The sequence below is a fragment of the Salmo trutta genome, chromosome 14, assembly GCF_901001165.1.
Source record: "Salmo trutta chromosome 14, fSalTru1.1, whole genome shotgun sequence".
Lineage (NCBI taxonomy): Eukaryota > Metazoa > Chordata > Actinopteri > Salmoniformes > Salmonidae > Salmo > Salmo trutta.
Genome location: NC_042970.1, coordinates 79,430,328 through 79,450,624, shown reverse-complemented (window position 1 = coordinate 79,450,624; position 20,297 = coordinate 79,430,328). Strand labels below are relative to the sequence as shown.

At 42.8% G+C, this 20,297-nt stretch overlaps 1 protein-coding gene and 1 long non-coding RNA gene across 2 annotated transcripts in view; both read right to left on the bottom strand.

Annotated features, from left to right (window-relative positions):
• Positions 1–9,469: 9,469 nt before the first annotated feature.
• On the bottom strand, positions 9,470–10,156 carry LOC115147529 (uncharacterized). Its single transcript, XR_003866382.1, has 2 exons — positions 10,106–10,156; positions 9,470–10,061 (listed from the first exon to the last, which is right to left on the bottom strand). It is a non-coding gene; the product is annotated as an uncharacterized LOC115147529 (long non-coding RNA).
• Positions 10,157–19,094: 8,938 nt separating this feature from the next.
• The window catches only part of LOC115147528 (ligand-dependent corepressor-like), a 72,266-nt gene continuing 71,063 nt past the window's right edge, over positions 19,095–20,297 (bottom strand). The window contains 1 exon segment of the mRNA XM_029689763.1: positions 19,095–20,295. Within this exon segment, the coding sequence (XP_029545623.1) occupies positions 19,190–20,295 (1,106 nt within the window). The 3' untranslated portion in view covers positions 19,095–19,189.

The following is a 20,297-nucleotide window of genomic DNA, read 5'->3' as shown; positions in this document are numbered from 1 at the left end:
AGAGAGAGGTGGAGAGAGAGAGAGGGAGATGAAGAGAGGGAGATGAAGAGAGAGAGATGGAGAGAGAGAGAGAGCGAGAGAGAGAGAGAGGGAGATTAAGAGAGAATAAGTGCCAGAGGCAATCTGAATATTTCAGTCATGTGCCAGGGGTTAAAGTTAAGCTCCAGAACTTTGTTAGAATTTCAGTTAGTAGTTTTGAAACAGGTGTTTTTTGTGTACTACATCATCCATTTCGTGTGATTTGTTTCATATGTCTGACTTTATACTTTCTAGGCTTTAGTTAACAGACTGATTAATCACAGATGCAGAAGCTATATTGGTTGTGTTGTAATATATTTCAGGTTTTTAAAGTATGGCTGGAATTCTCCTTGTCGGAGTCTTAGGTTTTCATTCTAGTAACACAACCAGATTATGGACAATACTGAGAGGGTTTAGGGTCATAGTTCATGGGTCAAACAGACTAATATCTCCATGTTATCTTTTGTGATGTAGAAGATTATTTCCCAGAGACGGTTGATTCCTGGGTGTTGTGTACTGCGCTGAAAAGGAGGCTGTGGTGCGGGCGGTGGTGAGATCTAGCCGGTGTCTGTGTGTGTGTGTGTGTGTGTGTGTGTGTGTGTGTGTGTGTGTGTGTGTGTGTGTGTGTGTGTTAATTGAAAACGGTATCGTTGGTCATTAATCTGTAATGCGGTGCCACCGCTGGGTGCGACGCCCAGAGATCGCCGCGGGGAGGGACACTGATTATGGTATTGACATTTCCGACGCCACCAAGCAAACTGTACCGGTGAAGGAGTGGAGAGATAGAGGTGGAGAAAATGTGTATGAGAGAAAGAGATCGATGTGGAGAAAGTGTGTATGAGAGAGAGAGATCGATGTGGAGAAAGTGTGTATGAGAGAAGAGAGAGCTAGAGGAGGAGAAAGTGTGTATGAGAGAAAGAGAAAGCGAAAAGAAAGAGAGACGATGAGATGGTGAGATGGAGTGCGAAAGGGAGCGAGAGAAAGAAATGGAGAGCAAAAGAGACTGCAAGACAAAGAAAATAGAGACTGACAGTTGCTAAGTGAAAGCTTTGTGACGGCTTTGTGGTGTTTAACCTTGTGTGTGTATACGTGTTAACATTCTCCCCATTCTGCCACTCAGACATGTTCATAGATCAAATCACATCGCATTTTGTCACATGCGCTGAATACAACAGGTGTAGACCTTACCGTGAAATGCTTACTTTACAAGCCCTTAAATAACAATGAAGTTTTAAGAAAATAAGAGTTTAGAAAATAATTACTAAATAAACTAAAGTTAAAAAAGTAACACAATAAAATAACAGTAGCAAGGCTATATATATATATGTACACGGGTACTGGTACCGAGTCAATGTGTGGGGGTACAGGTTAGTCCAGGTCATTTTGACATTTTGTTGGTTGGGGTAAAGTGACTATGCATAGATAAAACAGTGAGTAGCAGGGGGGGGGGCACACAATGCAAATAGTCCAGGTGGTCATTTGATTAATTGTTCAGCAGTCTTATGGCTTGGGGGTAGAAGCTGTTAAGGAGCCTTTTGGTCCTAGACTTGGTGCTCCGGTGTCACTTAGAGAACAGTCTGACTTGGGTGACTGGAGTCTTGACAATTTTTGGGGCCTTCGGTGAGTGCTATTACCATCAAGTAGGTGGACGGATGTAATCCCATGACACTGAATTAGAAGGTTGAGTGATTCGATCCCAGTCATGTATTTTTTTCACCCAATCCCAAACCTTACCCTTACCTTAACCCGTAGAAATGTAGGCCTGAAATTAATGTTTTAACTCTATCCCAAACCTTAACCCTTACCTTAACCATTTAGAATGAGTGACTGAATTAACCCTTAACTTCTAAATGTGACTTTAGGAGAAATGGAACGATACAGAGCAGCAGGAGAAAAACACTTTGACATGACATTTGGAGAACGTGGAGGAACGTCTAATTCTGCAGTGAGACTGTGAGAGCTATGTGGCTTATCAACCCATCACAACACACACACACACACACACACACACAACACACACACACACACACACACACACACACACACACACACAACACACACACACACACACACACACACACACACACACACACACCACACACACAACACCACACACACACACAACCACACACAACACCAAAAGACGGAGAGTCCTTTTGGAGCTTTAGGCACAACGAGAGGAATAAATATTTGATACGAGGATGACCTATTTCCTGTGCCCTGAAAAGCGATGTCTTTTCTCTCTTTCTATTTCTCCCACTCTCTACTGCTGAGGCCTCTTTCCCCAGGCCCTGTAAAAAAACAGAAAGAAGAAGAGAGGGAGAGGAGGGATGGAGAGGTTAAGAGAGATCAAGAGTGTGGAACAGAGAGAGGTTGAGATGGAGAGAGAAAGTTTGAGTGAGATGGCCAGAGCAAAGAGAGAGAAGCTCATTGCTTTGACAGTAGAGTTAGCTCATCATCATGTCCTCTCTGCAACATGTCAAACCCTGCAGAGGGACAGCAGGACAGGAGATTAAGAGCCACATATACTCAATGTTTACAGTACACGATGGACGCTTCCAAGAACGTTAGACAGATATAGGGGAAAGAGAGACAGACAGAGATAGAGAGAGAAGGCGACATGAAAGGCAATGAATAAAATAGAATATAAAATGTAAACATTGTTGTTGGTTTTTTTTAACTGTGAAAGAATTCAACAGACAGGAAGAACAAAGGAAAGATGAAAATCGGAAAGAATAGACCAAGAGAGGAAGAGATGGATAAATACAGAGAGAGAGAGAGTGACAGACAGAGCGAGAGTAGATTAGAAGTACTAAATCAGAGGATGACTGACGTGGAAGGGGGAGGGAGGCCTGTGAGAACAGCAGGTTTCTTTAATTCATGTTAGTATTCTTGGAGGGCAGTACTTAACCCTCGCTGACCAATGCTCTATCTGCAATTAACACACATTACACCACACACACACACACACACACACTACAGACGTACACATACCCTGTACAATACTGTACAGAACAATACTAAACACATGTATAAATACTGTTTATACAGTAATATTGCCCTAAAATAGCCTACCCACACTGACACACACACACACACACTCTACTATGACTGCCCTGAACAACACAAAACTGATCAACATACAGAGATTGAAAGGAGGACAATCAGATCATTATTTTCACAACAAAATTTATTAGAAGAATAGTGGTTTTTAAAAGAAGCTCTAGCATCATACCACCTTACAGAACGGTACAGCTGAAATGTGTTGCCAAAATGGCATTTATTCCAAATTTCAATAATAACATAACCAGTAAAATATTATTTTTTTTTACACATGCACAAGACGGATCTAATCAGCCCGAAGTTCAATGCAAAATAAAAAAACAAATAACAGACCACAGATTTTTTTATATATTTGTTTTTATCACATTAGGAGACTTTTTATTATTTCATTAGCCCATTTACTAAAATCTGATTTTGCATTAAAAAAAATGGGGAAAACAAAAACAAAGTGTATTCAATCAACCAATCATTCAATCAACAAATCAATCAAACACAATTAATGTGATCGTCTTTTAAGTGCTCAATTAAAACGGACATCGATCAATCATACAAGCCTAGAATAAAAACTCCAACTCACACAGTACAAAATATATTGATAAATGTTCATAAACAAAAACTACAGTAAGAGAAAAATATTTAAATTATACAATGTTCTGCCCAAACTGTAAACAGTAGTAGATATTGAAAAAAATGAGGTCCATTCCAGTTTTGATGGAGAAAGAGAGAGAAAGCCTTCCGGGTGTGAGGTACGGGTTGGACTCACAGAAAGAACCGAGTATAAAAACGAGCTATAAGGAACCGTTCTAAAACAGGGGGCGAGACATTGCTTTACACAACAACAGCGCCCCCTATCTACTCCATCTGGATAGCATGAGGTATATCAACAAACCCAGAAATCTCTCTCGGAAATACAGAGGAAACACCAGGCCCTGAATAGAGGGCATCAGTTCGCCTGTTAGAAAGTCGAGTTAAGTTAGCAAAGCCTTAGCTAGGAAAAGTCACCAAGTAAGTAAGTAGAAGTATTTCATTCATTAAGAATAAACCAGTCTCGGATCATACCTGCAGTAGGGCTATCTAGAGAAGTCAGACACCCAGCGTTTGAAAACCTTTTTAAGAACACCGACCAAACTGATATCTCCATCGCAGGCATCACAAACCAGCACCAGACCACACCAGCACCAACGCCAGCACCAAACATTACGAATATATAAAGAAGGATTGCCAAGTTCAAATGCAAAATATGAAGAACTATCAACCAAAGTCAGAAGGTTATTTTGAAAACGTACGCAACAAAAGATGTACGTAGGCTTACCAGAATAGCTTACCAGAAGTCCCATACAACAGCAAGCCAGCTAGTCATCCATCATCAACCACTCAGCAGCACTATGAACAAAACAAGCACAAAAAGCTGCAAACAAAACAAGGCAACTGATCTATACATTTTTCATTTTTGTCGCAAAACTTCAAAGGAACTGCAAATAAAATGACTTTTCAGTCGACTGGCTGGCTGTGGATGATAGTTTCTCCCTCAACTTGATGACTGTGGTTTTACAAGTTCCAGAGGTGCCTTTTGTTTAGGTCAGACGGTTCTGTGAGGTGAGTTGTTGATGTTCTGAGAAGATGACAGCGCTAACGCTGACGTTTGATTGATTGGCAGGTGAGCCAGAAGGCAGTACTCACACTGTTGTGTTCAGAGGTGTTGTGTTTGTAAGAGAGGGATAGAAGGTTACACTTCTAATGAGGTGGCAGTCAAAGTGCCATGTCAGCTTATAAGGTACAGTAGCTTGTCATAAGCATCTAGGACCTGTTATGTCATCCTTATGACAGTGTTATGTAGCCTTATGACAGTGTTAAGTAGCCACTACGTGGTCCCCAGTATATAAGCCACAGACTGAGGCACAGTGCGTAGAGAGGGCAGTTTACGTGCTTTGAGGACCCTCTCCACCTGAGCTGAGAAGTAGATAGACATTCATTAGATTTGGGATCTTAATCTACATTTTATAAAATATAATTACATATTTTTTTAAGCTGGACCAAGGGAGAAAACCAAAGAAGACAAAATGAAAGTAACTTTTCAGGACACTTGACATTTTCTTTTTACAGTGAATAATAATACAAAAGTAATATAAAAATATGAAATAATCATAATAACTGAAATAGCTATAGATCACTGCTAGGCCTCAGAATCTAGAGAAAGTACCTGAATAGAGTGAGAGCAGTGTTATCTTAATTCCCTGAGGATGTCTGGGTGACGTAGTGTCTGGGCTGAGGGTGTCTGGGCGACGTAGAGTCTGGGTAACGTAGTGTCTGGGCTGAGGATGTCTGGGTAACGTAGTGTCTGGGTAACGTAGTGTCTGGGTAACGTAGTGTCTGTGTGACGTAGTGTCTGGGTAACGTAGTGTCTGGGCTGAGGGTGTCTGGGTAACGTAGTGTCTGGGCTGAGGATGTCTGGGCGACGTAGAGTCTGGGTAACGTAGAGTCTGGGCTGAGGATGTCTGGGTAACGTAGTGTCTGGGCTGAGGGTGTCTGGGTGACGTAGTGTCTGGGCTGAGGGTGTCTGGGTGACGTAGTGTCTGGGCTGAGGATGTCTGGGTAACGTAGTGTCTGGGCAACGTAGTGTCTGGGCTGAGGATGTCTGGGTAACGTAGTGTCTGGGCTGAGGATGTCTGGGTAACGTAGTGTCTGGGCTGAGGATGTCTGGGCTGAGAGTGTCTGGGTAACGTAGTGTCTGGGCAACGTAGTGTCTGGGCTGAGGATGTCTGGGCAACGTAGTGTCTGGCAACGTAGTGTCTGGGCTGAGGATGTCTGGGCTGAGGATGTCTGGGCTGAGGATGTCTGGGCAACGTAGTGTCTGGGCTGAGGATGTCTGGGCTGAGGATGTCTGGGCTGAGGATGTCTGGGCTGAGGATGTCTGGGCTGAGGGTGTCTGGGTAACGTAGTGTCTGGGCTGAGGGTGTCTGGGTGACGTAGTGTCTGGGCTGAGGGTGTCTGGGTGACGTAGTGTCTGGGCTGAGGGCGTCTGGGGCTGAGGGTGTCTGGGTAACGTAGTGTCTGGACTGAGGGTGTCTGGGTAATGTAGTGTCTGGGTAAGGTAGTGTCTGGGTAAGGTAGTGTCTGGGTAAGGTAGTGTCTGGGCTGAAGATGTCTGGGTAATGTAGTGTCTGGGCTGAAGATGGCTGGGTAATGTAGTGTCTGGGCTGAGGATGTCTGGCTAATGTAGTGTCTTGGCTGAGGATTTCTGGGACATGTAGTGTCTTGTCCATGAGGCAGAGAGTGGGGTGATATAATTCTTTCTATAGAAAGCATTAAGGTTGCATTCAGAACTGCAACGCTTCGGCCTTGCACTATTAAACCAGTGTCAGTGTTGCGAAAACGTTAAAAAGAGCACTGATAGTTCAGTGTTGCAAACGCAGCTCAGGCTACAGTATGGTTGGAGGGCACAGGCTTCACAGGCCCGACAAGAGGAAACTAAAAGCATTTCACACCGTCAAGCAGCAACACATACAGGCACTCAAACACTCACAATTGTTTCTTTTTTTTTTACTTTAAAGAAGGAAAAAGTTATTCTGAAAAGAGCTTTAGCAAAAAAAACACTACGAGAGCGGTTGCAGCGACAAAAACAAACCTTAAGTGCACACCTCTTTCTGAGAAAAGGATGGCTTCCTTCAAGGGCAAATATTTCATATTTAAACATTGGAATCTGTCTTGCGTACATTCCACTTTCGTAAACAACTGCCCGCTCCAGCAACAATCTATTACAATGTATGTACACTGGCATGCAAAAAATATCCAACCAATCTGAATCCTTGTGTTGATCCAATTGGACTCTGATTGGACACTGAAGGAGGTATATCAAGTGACATCCCTGAATGCATGTCCGTCCTCCCTCCCTCCCTCCCTCCCTTCCTTCCTTCCTTCCTTCCTTCCTTCCTTCCTTCCTTCGTCAGGAGTTGAAATATCGTAGGCTACACCTAACCTGATAAGGACAGATTATAATGGGACCAATGAAGTGCCATTCCCCATCCAGCCCTTCTGCTTTTTCTGTGGTCCTCCTCCTCCTCCTGTTTCATAAATATACTGTCTTTACAGTGTCATTTCACAAAGCCCACCCCCCTTCACATAATCAGGTTTCAAAAGACTAGCTACCTACTCTAAAAAGCTCCACTAGTTTAAACTCAGCCACCCCCTGCCCACTGCTACATACATGCAACATACAGCCAGAAAGAGAGCAATGGGCATGGGAGTGACATCTAACATACTGCACTGGACTTTTGTTCCCTGAATCAAACAAAGGAAAAAGGGTTTTTTTCCCTTTCCACAAGATAAGTATGTATCTGTCTTTAGGAGATCTGTATATATACACAATGCATTGTGTGTTATGTGTTCTACATATGTACATATATAGTATCTGATTTTTCTTTCATCTGTCAAGTTAGAATCGTGAGGTTAGTTTGTGTCGTTACATTCAGTTTAATGATGAGAATGCAGATGATAATTAAAAGAGGTATCCCAAAGGAAAGAATGGGGATTGTAGGGCTTTAACAGATTGACCTTCGGCCTCTGAGCATCTCTAGTTTAAAAAGAATTAAAGAGAAGAGAGGAGGAAACCGAGCTCCAGTTCAATCAGCAGATATAGACGAAGATATTTCTCTTTTGTGATTTCAAGATCAAACGTGATCCCAAATTAATTCTAGAATGTGAATTAGTGTTCCTTTCCACTCCCAATGATCTCCTTCTCTCTTTTCTCTCTGGCTCAGAGGGAGGGACTGAATGAGAGACCAGTCTTAAAAGGTCCCCAGAACAAGAAAAAGAAGCTATGACACGTCCACTATGTGCTACATGCCGGTGAGGGACAAAAGTTGGAAATAAAAGGGAAAAGTTTGTGGAGCATCGGGGGGCAAAATGTACAGGAGCTAACAACACCATGGAGGCTGTCAAGCTTTACATGGATTTATTTTCTGAGGTATTCTGCTTGGTAAGGTTTATTTTTTGAAGTTGTTGCACACCAACAACCATACAATGACAATAGATGAGACAATGAAACAAATCAATTCCTTTGCCCCTGAAATTGGCGTTCTATTTTTACAATCCTTGCTGTTTATAAAGCACTGACAAAAATAGGTATTTGGCTGAAATCGTGTGGTAATTAGTTAACAAAAGGCTGTATAAAGAAGAGCTAAGTCAAAGTGGTCGAAGTCTGGCTTTCAAGAAAATGGATATCATATCCCTCTTTGGCCAGAGTAGAGAGGTAAGTATTGGGTTAACACATAGACGGTAGTCAGATCTCCAAATCAAGGGCTTTGAATTTCAATGTTGCACTTTCCATGGAACTGATCTACGAATGTACATAACTGGAACTGCTTCTTCAACTGTAAAACAGGGTTCATCTTATGCACCGCAGGGTCTTCACCGGAGCTGCTCTAGAAGTCTGAACTAAAACACCTGGCAGATGTCCCGCTGACATCTGATTAATCTGTGGTCCTAAGTCAGCGCTGCTCTTCAGTCAAACCCTTTTAATACACTGCTGCAGTGTCTGATAGCATCTCCACACGACGACGACTACAAACCAGAACCAAAGAATACAGAAGGCATAGGGTTGTCAAAGAAAGCAGCGTTCAAAACAAAACGAACGGTTCGAAAGCTCGAAACACGGCAGGCATTATCAACTTCAACTAGAAATTAATAAACAAATTACATGTTTTTTTTTTCATAGAAACCCCGAAATCTTACAAGCGAAGGGGTTACACCCCCCCCCCCCCCCCATCTTCCCAACCACCGCTTCCCGACCCCCTTCCAATAGCCAAGCACATGGACGGTTCATCACTACCCAATTGACCCCTCATCCCTGTAACGTCACTCGCAACCAACAAAAATACCAAATGTCCTTGTCAATCTGTACAGAAAGCCCTTGAGCCTATACTACCCCCACCCCATATACCCTCCCCAACAGTCTTCCACCAGGCAAGCTGAGGTAGCAGAAACCAGAGATATCGTCTGGCAACCTATTCCCTACAAAGTGCACTACTTTTGACCAGGGCCACTCTAAGTCAAGCAGGACAGGCAGAAAAGCCAGAACAGTCACCGAAGCAATAGACACGCACCCAATCCAAAACCAGCGAGAGAGAGACAGAAAGAGAAGGACCTTTGCGTCACTATGCATTGTGGTGAAGCAGTAATCACCTTGTGAAGGAGAGAATAGGAAAGCAGGGGAGAGGGGAAAAGACAGAGATGGCAGACAAATTCAGACCATCCATAAAAAGCTTTAAACGTATTGGCAGATGGCATCATTTCTGATGGGACATCTTGCATCCTTTACATTGGCATACAGTTGGGGGAAAACAGGCGTTAAGAAACAAAGAATTTTAAAAAACCAGTTCAAACACATCTAGAATCTCACATTGTTTTACAGTGTACTGTATTGATATGAAACATCGTGGCCAATTACAGGCCTCCCCAGTGTTGGGAACCAGGGGAGGAAGAAATAACAAACATCAGGAGACGAGAGAGAGAGAGACGTCTACCATTTCCTTGAGAAAGGGTTCTTAAAATGAAGAGACACACCTCCACCTGGGAATGATGCTGCTGCTCCACTGTTATTGCAACATGCAAGGGCACCCCATTCCAAGCCAACAGCTTCCTCCAAAAGGACATTGAGAGTTTGATTAGCTTTCCTTCTAATTGTTTCTCTCTACCTTTGCTATTCAATAGTTTTTATTTTTGTATCATTCCGCCCCATCCTGAAATCAATTCACCTTCTTCGGATCCAAGGTGATCTTTTCCGTTTATTTACTTTGAATGTTCTGTTGTGTTTCTCTGGCGATGAGGCAAATTAATTCCTACATTATCTGTTAAAGGCTGCTATCTGCAGTGTGGGGGTGGGGACACTAACCTTGGAAAGGCTCTCTCCTCTCTGCCTCTACAGTACAGCCCTCATTTACCCTACAACCCCTAGTCCAGATATATCTGACTGTAGCAAGACACTCTACAACCCCCAGTCCCGATATATCTGACTGTAGCAAGACACCCCTACAACCCCTAGTCCAGATATATCTGACTGTAGCAAGACACTCTACAACCCCTAGTCCAGATATATCTGACTGTAGCAAGACACTCTGCAACCCCTAGTCCAGATATATCTGACTGTAGCAAGACACTCTACAACCCCTAGTCCAGATATATCTGACTGTAGCAAGACAACTCTCAACCCCAGTCCCAGATATATCTGACTGTAGCAAAGACACTCTGCACTCTGAAAAACCCCTAGTCAGATATATCTGACGGTAGCAAGACACTCTAACAAACCCCTAGTCCAGATATAATCTGACTGTAGCAAGAACACTCTGCAAACCCCTAGTCCAGATATATTCTGACTGTAGCAAGACTCTATCTAACAGCCCGAGTCGCAGATATATCTGACTGTAAAGCAAAAGACAGACCCTACAACCCCTAGTCCAGATATATCCTGACTGTAGCAAGACACTCTACAACCACCCTAAGTGCCAGATATATCTGAACTGTAGGCAAGACACTCCTGCAACCCCTAGTCCAGATATATCTGACTGTAGCAACGACTACCTACAACCCCTAGCCAGATATCTGCGTAAGCAAGACACTCACAACCCTAGTCCAGATATATCTGACTGTAGCAGACACCCTACAACCCCTAGTCCAGAATATCTGACTGTAGCAAGACACCCTGCAACCCCTAGTCCAGATATATCTGATGTAGCAAGACACCTGCACCCCTAAGTCCAGATATATTCTGACTGTAGCAAGACGAAACCCTACAACCCCTAGTCCAGATATAGCTGACTGTAGCAAGACACCCTACAACCCTAGTCCAGATATATCTGACTGTAGCAAGACACCTACAACCCCTAGTCCCAGATATATCTGACTGTAGCAAGACACTCTACCAACCCCTAGTCCAGATATATCTGACTGTAGCAAGACACCCTACAACCCCTAGTCCAGATATATCTGACTGTAGCAAGACACTCTACAACCCTAGTCCAGATATATCTGACTGTAGCAAGACACTCTACAACCCCTAGTCCAGATATATCTGACTGTAGCAAGACACCCTACAACCCCTAGTCCAGATAATCTGACTGTAGCAAGACCACCCTACAACCCTAGTCCAGATATATCTGACTGTAGCAAGACACTCTACAACCCCTAGTCCAGATATATCTGACTGTAGCAAGACACTCTACAACCCCTAGTCCAGATATATCTGACTGTAGCAAGACACTCTGCAACCCCTAGTCCAGATATATCTGACTGTAGCAAGACACCCTACAACCCCTAGTCCAGATATATCTGACTGTAGCAAGACACTCTACAACCCCTAGTCCAGATATATCTGACTGTAGCAAGACCACCCTACAACCCTAGTCCAGATATATCTGACTGTAGCAAGACACCCTACAACCCCTAGTCCAGATATATCTGACTGTAGGGGGGGGGGGTTAAATTCATGTGCAAAACCTCCTCACTAGCATTTTGCAATGAAATAATTTAGGCAAAGTATCCTTGTATTTTATGGAGTGATTTTCATTACAGAATTCAAATTAAAATACTAAAATATATACACTATACTTTTTTTTGCTATACTTTTTATACTACTCCCAATATAGGCCTGATGTGTTGTAAAGATTGAGCTAACGATTAGAGAGACTGACAAAGGCATTCCATCTTTCACAGATTGATTAATAATAAAACATAACAGTAATTAATAATCCAGAATTAGTTGTAGGATCTTTTTGTGACTGTGAGGTTGAGATTCTCATTCATTTCAATTACTTTCAAGTATACAACTAACATCTGCGATGAAAGCAAATGTAGAAAATCACACTACACTTTATTAAATACGATTGAACATTACATTAATATTACGTTTAAGGTTTTTAAAATGCTTGATTAGTTTTCGGATTGTGCCATCTCATCTCAACAACATTTTACAGAAATTAACATTTTCTAGGTTTGCATGTTTTCATGTTCGTTTTTCGAACGTCCACGAATAAAAAATATGTAATTGAACTATTACACTTCTCCAGTTCCAATATACTAAACAGGATGGCAGCATTCTGCCAGACTAAAACAAATGGTTACTGTAGCACAGGAATCCTGCTGCTTTCCTTTCCATCCTCCCTTTGCAGTAAAACACAACATTAAGACACACAAGCCTCATAAAACTATACAATATAATAAATGGCGTTATGACTTTCAGATTGGAGCGGGAGAGATGGAGGCTCTTTAGCCGGACATATCATAAATTCCATTTTTAACAGTTTTAACTGCCAGTGGTGGGAAAGGTGGAAGGATAACACAGCGATTTAGGTAAGATGGTAATCTGTGATATTTCCTGTTTGAAAGTGTTGTTTCGGGGTAGCTGGGAAGTGCATGAGCAGGGGAATGTATGATTGCAAGCAGCTCAACATCATTCCAGATGGAAGGTATGCCTCGCTTTTAAATTCCAACCAACGTTTCTCTCTTCAACAAAACCAAAGCACTGTTGCTTTAAAATGTTTCACAAATCAAACAGAAAAGCACTCAAGTTGCAGTTAGCAGGCTGGTGGTACTTGCGCCTTAACAAATGCTGAGACTTTTACAACATTTAAAAAACAAACTTGGTGTAGAAAAAGGATACATTTTACAAAATATTATATTTTTGCCATTCTTGAAATTTGCCATATTAAATCAAAATAGCAAATTACACAAAGAGACAGGGGAACGTCACGACACAAAGTCATCACTACACAAACAAATCAAAAACAGAGCCAGAGTAAAGACAGCTTCTTGGTGGTGAGGGTTGGTACCAGTGTTATAGGGGCACACTGAGCCGGACTGGAGAAAGATACGAAGCAAAGGGGGCTGTTTTGACAGAATAAGGGAGGCAGTGCCTTCACCAGTCAAGTTACAAGCCTGATATTTTTCCTGGTCTCAGGAGTGTCACACCCACCAGGTTCTATAAAGGACACGGCAGAGTTTTATAATTGTACATGTAACCCACCCACACGAAGTGTGGATACCTGATGAAGAGTGTGTGTGTGCGTGCGTGTGTTTACGTGTGTGTGTGTGTGTGTGTCTATACATATAGAAATGTATGCAACTATGCATGGTGTGTAGTTACAGTATGCATGGTGTGCAGTTACAGTATGCATGGGGTGTAGTTACAGTCTGTATGGTGTGTAGTTACAGTATGCGTGGGGGTGCAGTTACAGTATGCGTGGGGTGCAGTTACAGTATGCATGGGGTTGCAGTTACAGTATGCATGGGGGTGCAGTTACAGTATGTATGGTGTGTAGTTACAGTATGTATGGGGTGTAGTTACAGTATGCATGGGGTGCAGTTACAGTATGCATGGGGTGCAGTTACAGTATGCATGGGTGCAGTTACAGTATGCATGGGGTGCAGATTACAGTATGTATGGTGTGTAGTTACAGTATGTATGGTGTGTAGTTACAGTATGTATGGTGTATAGTTACAGTATGTATGGGGTTGTAGTATGTATGGTGTAGTTACAGATGTATGGGGTGTAGTTACAGTATGTAGTGGTGTAGTTAGATGTATGGGGTGTAGTTACAGTATGTAGGTGGTGTAGTACAGTATGTATGGGGTGTAGTTACAGTATGTATGGGGTGTAGTTACAGTATGTATGGGGTTGTAGTTACAGTAATTATGGTGTGTGCTTCCAAGGCTGAGTGTGCTAGTTAATACAGTAGTGTTGCATTCAGAAAGACCTGGGTTCGGTTTAGTAGCTATAAGAATTTATATTTTCTTTCAAAAAAAGAAAAACATGAAGAAAAACCCACCATATAATAATAACAATAATAATGATAAAACCCACCATATAATAACAATAATAATTTAAAAAGTGCTTCCGTCAGTCCCATCTAAGACATCTGGAAACACAAGAAAGTGTACTAAAAGAGTACTAAAACACTTTTACTTTAATAAAAGTCCTGATTTGTGTTGCTAGTTAGTGTACAATCAGCTGCTTTGAAGTGGGTGGACCTGAGGCGTCATGACAACAGGATATGCAGCATGGAGGAATAATCAACAACACTTCATAACAACAAGCAAAATGGCAATTCACAGAAGTCTGTTTAGTTTTTTTCTTGAAAGGTATCACGTGCCACTCAAGAGACAAAAATGGCACGTCACATGGTATCTAGAAATTGAGGTTAGTTCTGTTCTGCATTTCTTTTTTTTTTCTCCATGTTTGTTTACAATCTCACATCAGAATGAAAAGAAATCCATCGATTTACCTGAAGATGTAAAACAGTAAATTAAATATATATTCATATGTATATAGCTATTTTCATTTATATAAAAGGTACAATGATTTGATTTGGAATGCAGTTTAAAACAAGTAATAATAATAATAATAGACAGTAGATTCATAAGGTTAACATTTCCACCTGTCCGCACATTCTCCCCTCTAGGTCTCTGACTGACTGTGTCTCTGTCTCATCTCTGTAAGAAACTCAAATCCCTATGAAGAAGTTTAACCTGGAGTGATGTTACAGTCAAAAAAACTAACTAGACTATAAGCTGTCCGTCCCATACTCCTAGCTCCTCTCGTAAAGAAAAGACCAAAAGAAAAAGGAGGAGGGGCCTATATTTCCCAGCGTATCCACTATCGATTCTTTTTTTCTGGCTTCCCTGAGAGGGATACAAGTGCAGGTTGAGGTACAGCACTTGGACACAGCTGAGCCACGTCAATATATAATATAGATGTTGTATACATTTAATCTAATACAGGTAGTTAAGTCTGCGTCATCCTCCGACTGACAAATATTGCTGCCCCTCCCGTCAACTTTATCCTGAGAGGTACAATACTGAAGGCTACAGATGCCCACGGCAGAAAAACCGCTTTTCAAATACAAGCGGAAGGTGGAGAAAGAAAATAAACAGTCTGTTCCTCCCAAAAAACTAACAGTGTCATAGTTTTTTTGCAGCTAATTTTTTTTGTGTGGGGGTTGAGAGATTCATGTCCGTTTATTACATTCATTATCTGTGTGTATAGAAATAATTAGAAGTGTGAAACTTCTCTGTAAAAGAGGCGAGACTCAGTCGTGTTAAGGAGGAGGACTTCTTCGGACAGGGGGATCCGTTAACCCAAGTGGCAGAACTAAACAATTAAACCCCAAAAATATGAATAAAAAAATGAAATAAAGCCCAAATGGCAATGCACCTCAGTAGATTAGATACGACTGATGTAAGGGAAGGGGAAAGGGGGATACCTAGTCAGTTTTACAAATGAACGCTTCAACTGAAATGTGTCTTCTGCATTTAACCCAACCCCTCTGAATCTGAGAGGTACGGGGGGGCTGCCTTAAATCGACATCCACGTCTTCGGGAACCACTAGCACGTTCTTTTTTGATTGCCCAATGATAAATACATAGATTTATAGTTTTCATAAATAATGTAGGTGGAGATTCCTGGCCCTTCAGGAATCCCGTCTCAGGGGTTTCAGGGCCTACCTAAGTGCTGAATGTAGGAATCCCCTCAAGGGGTTCAGGACCTATCTAAGTGCTGAATGTAGGAATTTAGACACGCATCTCAGTCAGTGCTACAGGTCATGATAAGTAAGGAACAATTGTACAGGTTATACACATTTCCCATCAGCATCATTTTGCATGCTCACATGCATAACGTGAAAGAAGCGCTAAGGGGCACATTTTGTCATACTTCATAATAACTCGCAAGTTTAGGACAAAAACTAAAGTTTAAAACACAATTCCACACTATATTTTAAGTAGTGTTTTTTCTTGTCAAATCGCATTCACAGCTAAGCTAAATTAATTAGTAATCATGCCTTGAAATGTGAAAGGCTACAAAATAAGTGCTTTACTCATAACTTAAGTAAGAGTATCAATCTCATATAACTTTAAGTCATTGCTGGACTATATTTGGTCTTCTGATTGGATGGGACAGGTAACCAATTAGACACTTGAAATACTCTGCATTGTCTAAGTGTTGAATGCATTTCATGCATGACCCCTGACCTTGTGTTTCTACAGAGGTCATCATGAAGGGATTACATTGTTCCCATTGGCTACGCATAACTGCCAGTCAAGCCATGGGAGGGAGGGTCAAAGCCCAAGACCAATCTATCAGAACAGGGCTAGGTAAGATTGTTCATTAGGGGTTTTAATATAATTATAACAATTATATACCAATTATTCACTAATTTAGAATACTACTAGAGCATGAATCGCTTGGTACGACACTCATAAACTACTCTATACTTTGCTAGATGTAAGCTCCTATCTAAGAATTCCCAAATCACCCGGAACGGACTGGTGCATGCCATTTTGTAGAAGAAAATAAATACAAAATTAAATAAATAAAATGTACAGGACATTTCAAGGAGTGAATGTTCATTTCATCAGTGTTGACATGACGGAGATGTTTTCTAAGTACAATTTCATGAATAATCTCACAGACTGGGTGAGCACCAGGCAGTGTTTAGAGCAAACAGAAACATTTTACTACAGCAGAGCAAGAGAGGGCTTTAAAAACATTAAAAAACTTTTTTTTTGTTTATTTTTCCTTCTCTCGTCTTTTTTTTGTTGCCCCCCACCCCACAAAAAAATGAGAGCATCTTTTTATAAAAACATTTTCTCAGAAGGATGTTTTTTTCTTTCCCCTGACAAAACATGACGACAGATAAGATAGTTTCCGCCTGGTTTGGCAGGAGGGCTGAGGGGCAGCAACCAGATATGACAACTACACTACACGAAATCTGACAAATTCAAGCATCGACCAGGGTACTGAGGAGGTAATAGAGAGGAAACAGAATATGTTTAGGTCCAAGCTGCAGCTCTCTGAAAGTCTTTCAGACACTAAAGCTTTTTTCTCTCTCTCTCTTTTTGCTTTCTGGCCATCCCTTACCCTCCTCTAATCACCTCTCTTCCTCCCATCCAAACCCATCCCCATCTCTCTAAAACGAGCTACAATATCTTCCTCTCTCTTGCGCGGTTTAAAAAAAAAAGTGCTATTTTCAGACGTTTAATTTCCAAACTTCTCCTCACACCCTCTTCACTGTTTTAGTTTGTGTTATCTTCTTCATGATTCACCACGGCCTACAGGGCGTAGCACTGCTAAGCCACAGCCACCTAGCCGGGCTGTAAGTTCCACCCCCGTCAGAAGTAGCAGAGTGAGAGAAGTCATGTCCTGCCCTTCACTTTTAGGTCCTGCAGGATAAGGAAACACGTCCGTGTTTTAGAATCATGGCTTCGTCAAGAGATTCCCGTCTCAGGTACCCTGAGTTAAAATTGAGGAACAAAATCATCCAGAAATGCGGATTGGCTTTAAGTTCAGTGTCATCATAATAACTTATTTTATATTATCCCCTAATCCCTACCAACCGAACACATCCCCTCTCACTGAAAAAATGCCCCCCCCCCAAGTATAAATGCACATTGTCGTAATAAACTGCCTTTGAAACTACCTTTGAACATTTTAAAACCACATGGGAGTGAGAGGAGCCATTTCGAAACTCATCAACTAAGAAGCTCTACTTAGTTAGAATTCTAAAAGAGAAAACTTTATGAAATGTTTAGTGTTTAGAGACAGTAAGGCTGGTACAAGCCTTCGCTCAGAACAGGATAATAAAGTTGTGCAGCAATGTTTCCACTTCCTGGTTTTGGAGGGCTACAATGCATGTGGTTATCACGCCATGTGATGTCATAGTGTTAGGTGAACCCTGCCCACTAATTAGCTGAGCGCATATGCATGAGGTCATTGGTTGGAATGAAAACCAGAGATGGCTCCAGCTCCCTAGGATCGGGGAACAGATGCACTTGTTGCAGGTGCTTGAGGTAGAAGTTGCGCTTAACAACTGAACTAGGATCAGATCACCAAGCCCCAATCCAAACCTTAGCAATAAGGGGATAAAAAAAGACAATCTGACTATGGATCAGTGATTAGAGGCACAATTTACCTACTACCATTGAGGTTGAGGAGCTCTCTCCAGGAGAGCAGCAGAGATATAAAATTGCCCCTACATGCTGATCTCAGGTCAGTTTTGAGGTTTCTCCCCTAAATGTTAAGGCAGGGTAAACTGATCCTAGATCTGTGGCTACGGGTAACTTGTACCTGGAGCGCAGAGTTGGCGGGGATTATGACAGACCTTAATTGCATGATGCTAGGACAGCAATGCCGAGGTAACCTGGTCTGTCAACACTGGGCGGCGCTGGTGAGCGCCAGACTGAAAGTGTAGTGCAAAAGAAAGCCAAACAAATGAAGATAAAATAAATAAAACAAAACATTAAAAATATACTAAAAGTATAGTAGTTATTTACTAAAACTTACGAACATGCATCCCTGATTGACTATTTTGTGTCTTTACCTTAAAAAGGACGCGGCCCAATGTTGCTTTCGTTCACTTTTAAAGAGTAGCAGAATATCGAAGGAGGAAAGAAAGTTTTGCGTTAGTTAAAGAGAAATGGCTACCTGGCGATAGAAATAATGCGGTTTTGATTCAGCTTCCTGGTGAGAGAGCTTCCTGTGACATTACCAGTTTTAGAGATGGTTCAAAACATAGGAGACAGTTCACTTACCAATTGGTACTAGTACTTAAATGAGAGAGGGGGGGGTTCAAGGACCATAATAGTTTGTTCAAAAGGGTTCATTTTCAACCCCCCCTAATTTTTCCCAAAGTTGGGATATTCCGCAGCCCAGACTGCATTTAAAAGCAATGCAGGGTCAGTGTATCAAGTTCAGAATAGGGGGAGTTTTGGGGGGGGATAATCAACATGCATTACAAACTGTAATTAATAATTGTCACGTCACTCGTGGCTTTTGATGCATTTGTTTCGCCGCTTGATATAAAAGCTAAACAAATGTGCAATGTGCAGTGTCAAAACAACAACTGCAGAACCAGCCGATTGGTTTAGTTTTAGTTTTCATCTCCAGCTTGTTTTAGAATCCTCCTCATATCCCTGCGCTTGTGCTCACCCAGATACTGCAACAGTAAATTGGCACAAATAAAGCTCCATTTGTTTCCAATTACTTTAGTCTTAATGTTAAGATGTTTTTATACATATATATGGGGAAAGGAGGGGAGGATTCGTCATCATCGTTGTTTCTCAGTTAATCTTCAAATTCCATATTCATTTTTTGCTCGTGGTTCAGATCGGCGGCCTCCGGCAGCTCAACCTCTTGCGGCGTCGCGGTTGGCGTTGTCTCTGACTCGGCGGCGGAATCCTGTCCTCCCATCCTCAAGGTCAATTTGAGCTTCTTCTTAGGAGGGTTCTTCAGTGTGCCCAGTCGCTCCTTCACCTTATACTCCAGTGTGCTGTGAGGGATCCCGTACATGTTCTGGGCCTTGGACACGCTCATCTTCCCGCCCATCACCATGCCGATGGCCTCTTCTAAGATCTGGCTGTTGTACTGGCGGTAGCGCCCCCTCTTCTTCCTGGGCTGCTTAGAGCACGGGTCGCCCTCGGGGTCGGAGGTCGGGTATGGTTGCCCGGAGGTCCCCTGGTCCACGTCGGAGCTCCAGTAGTCTGCGCCCCCATCCAGAAAACCTCCCAGGCTGCCTCTCAGGCTACCGGCACGTCGGTTTTGCTTGGGCAGGATGACCCTCAGCTTCCTGCTCAAAGCGTTCTCCACCCCACCGTGGCCCCCGGCACCCACCACCATGGCCCCGTACCCATACAGGTCTGAGGCGTGGGAATCCCATGACAGGTCCATGCCCCTCACCTGGGGGATCTTCAGGTCCACGGGCGGGGAGTGGTGGCCTCCCGGCTCCCTCTTCACCACCACCTCATGGTGGGTCTTAGTGGAGCCATGGTGGTGGCGGAGGCCACCTCCGGAGGAGCTCTTGGAGGAGAACGCCCCGTGGTGGTGGTTCTCCAAGAACAGAGGCAGGTCTTGGAGGTCTGAGAGGATGGCGCTGGCCTGCTTCAGCCTCAGCAGGCTGTCCAGTTGGTGGTGGTGGGCTTTACCGCTGGAGGAACCCCACGGAGAGCCGTCCCGTGCCAGGAGGGGGTGGGGCTGCACGTGGTTCCCTTTGTTCCCGTGGTTGAGAAGCCCCGCCGCCTCCAGACTAGCCAATGAGAGAGCGGGAGGCTGGCCGAGGAGGCGGTGCTTCTGGCTGAGGAGCTCCTCCTTTATAAGCAGCGAATGGGCCAATGGGGGCTTGAGGGGGATAGAACTGACGTAGCTGTCCCCCAGCCCGTCCTGTAAGCTTCTCGCA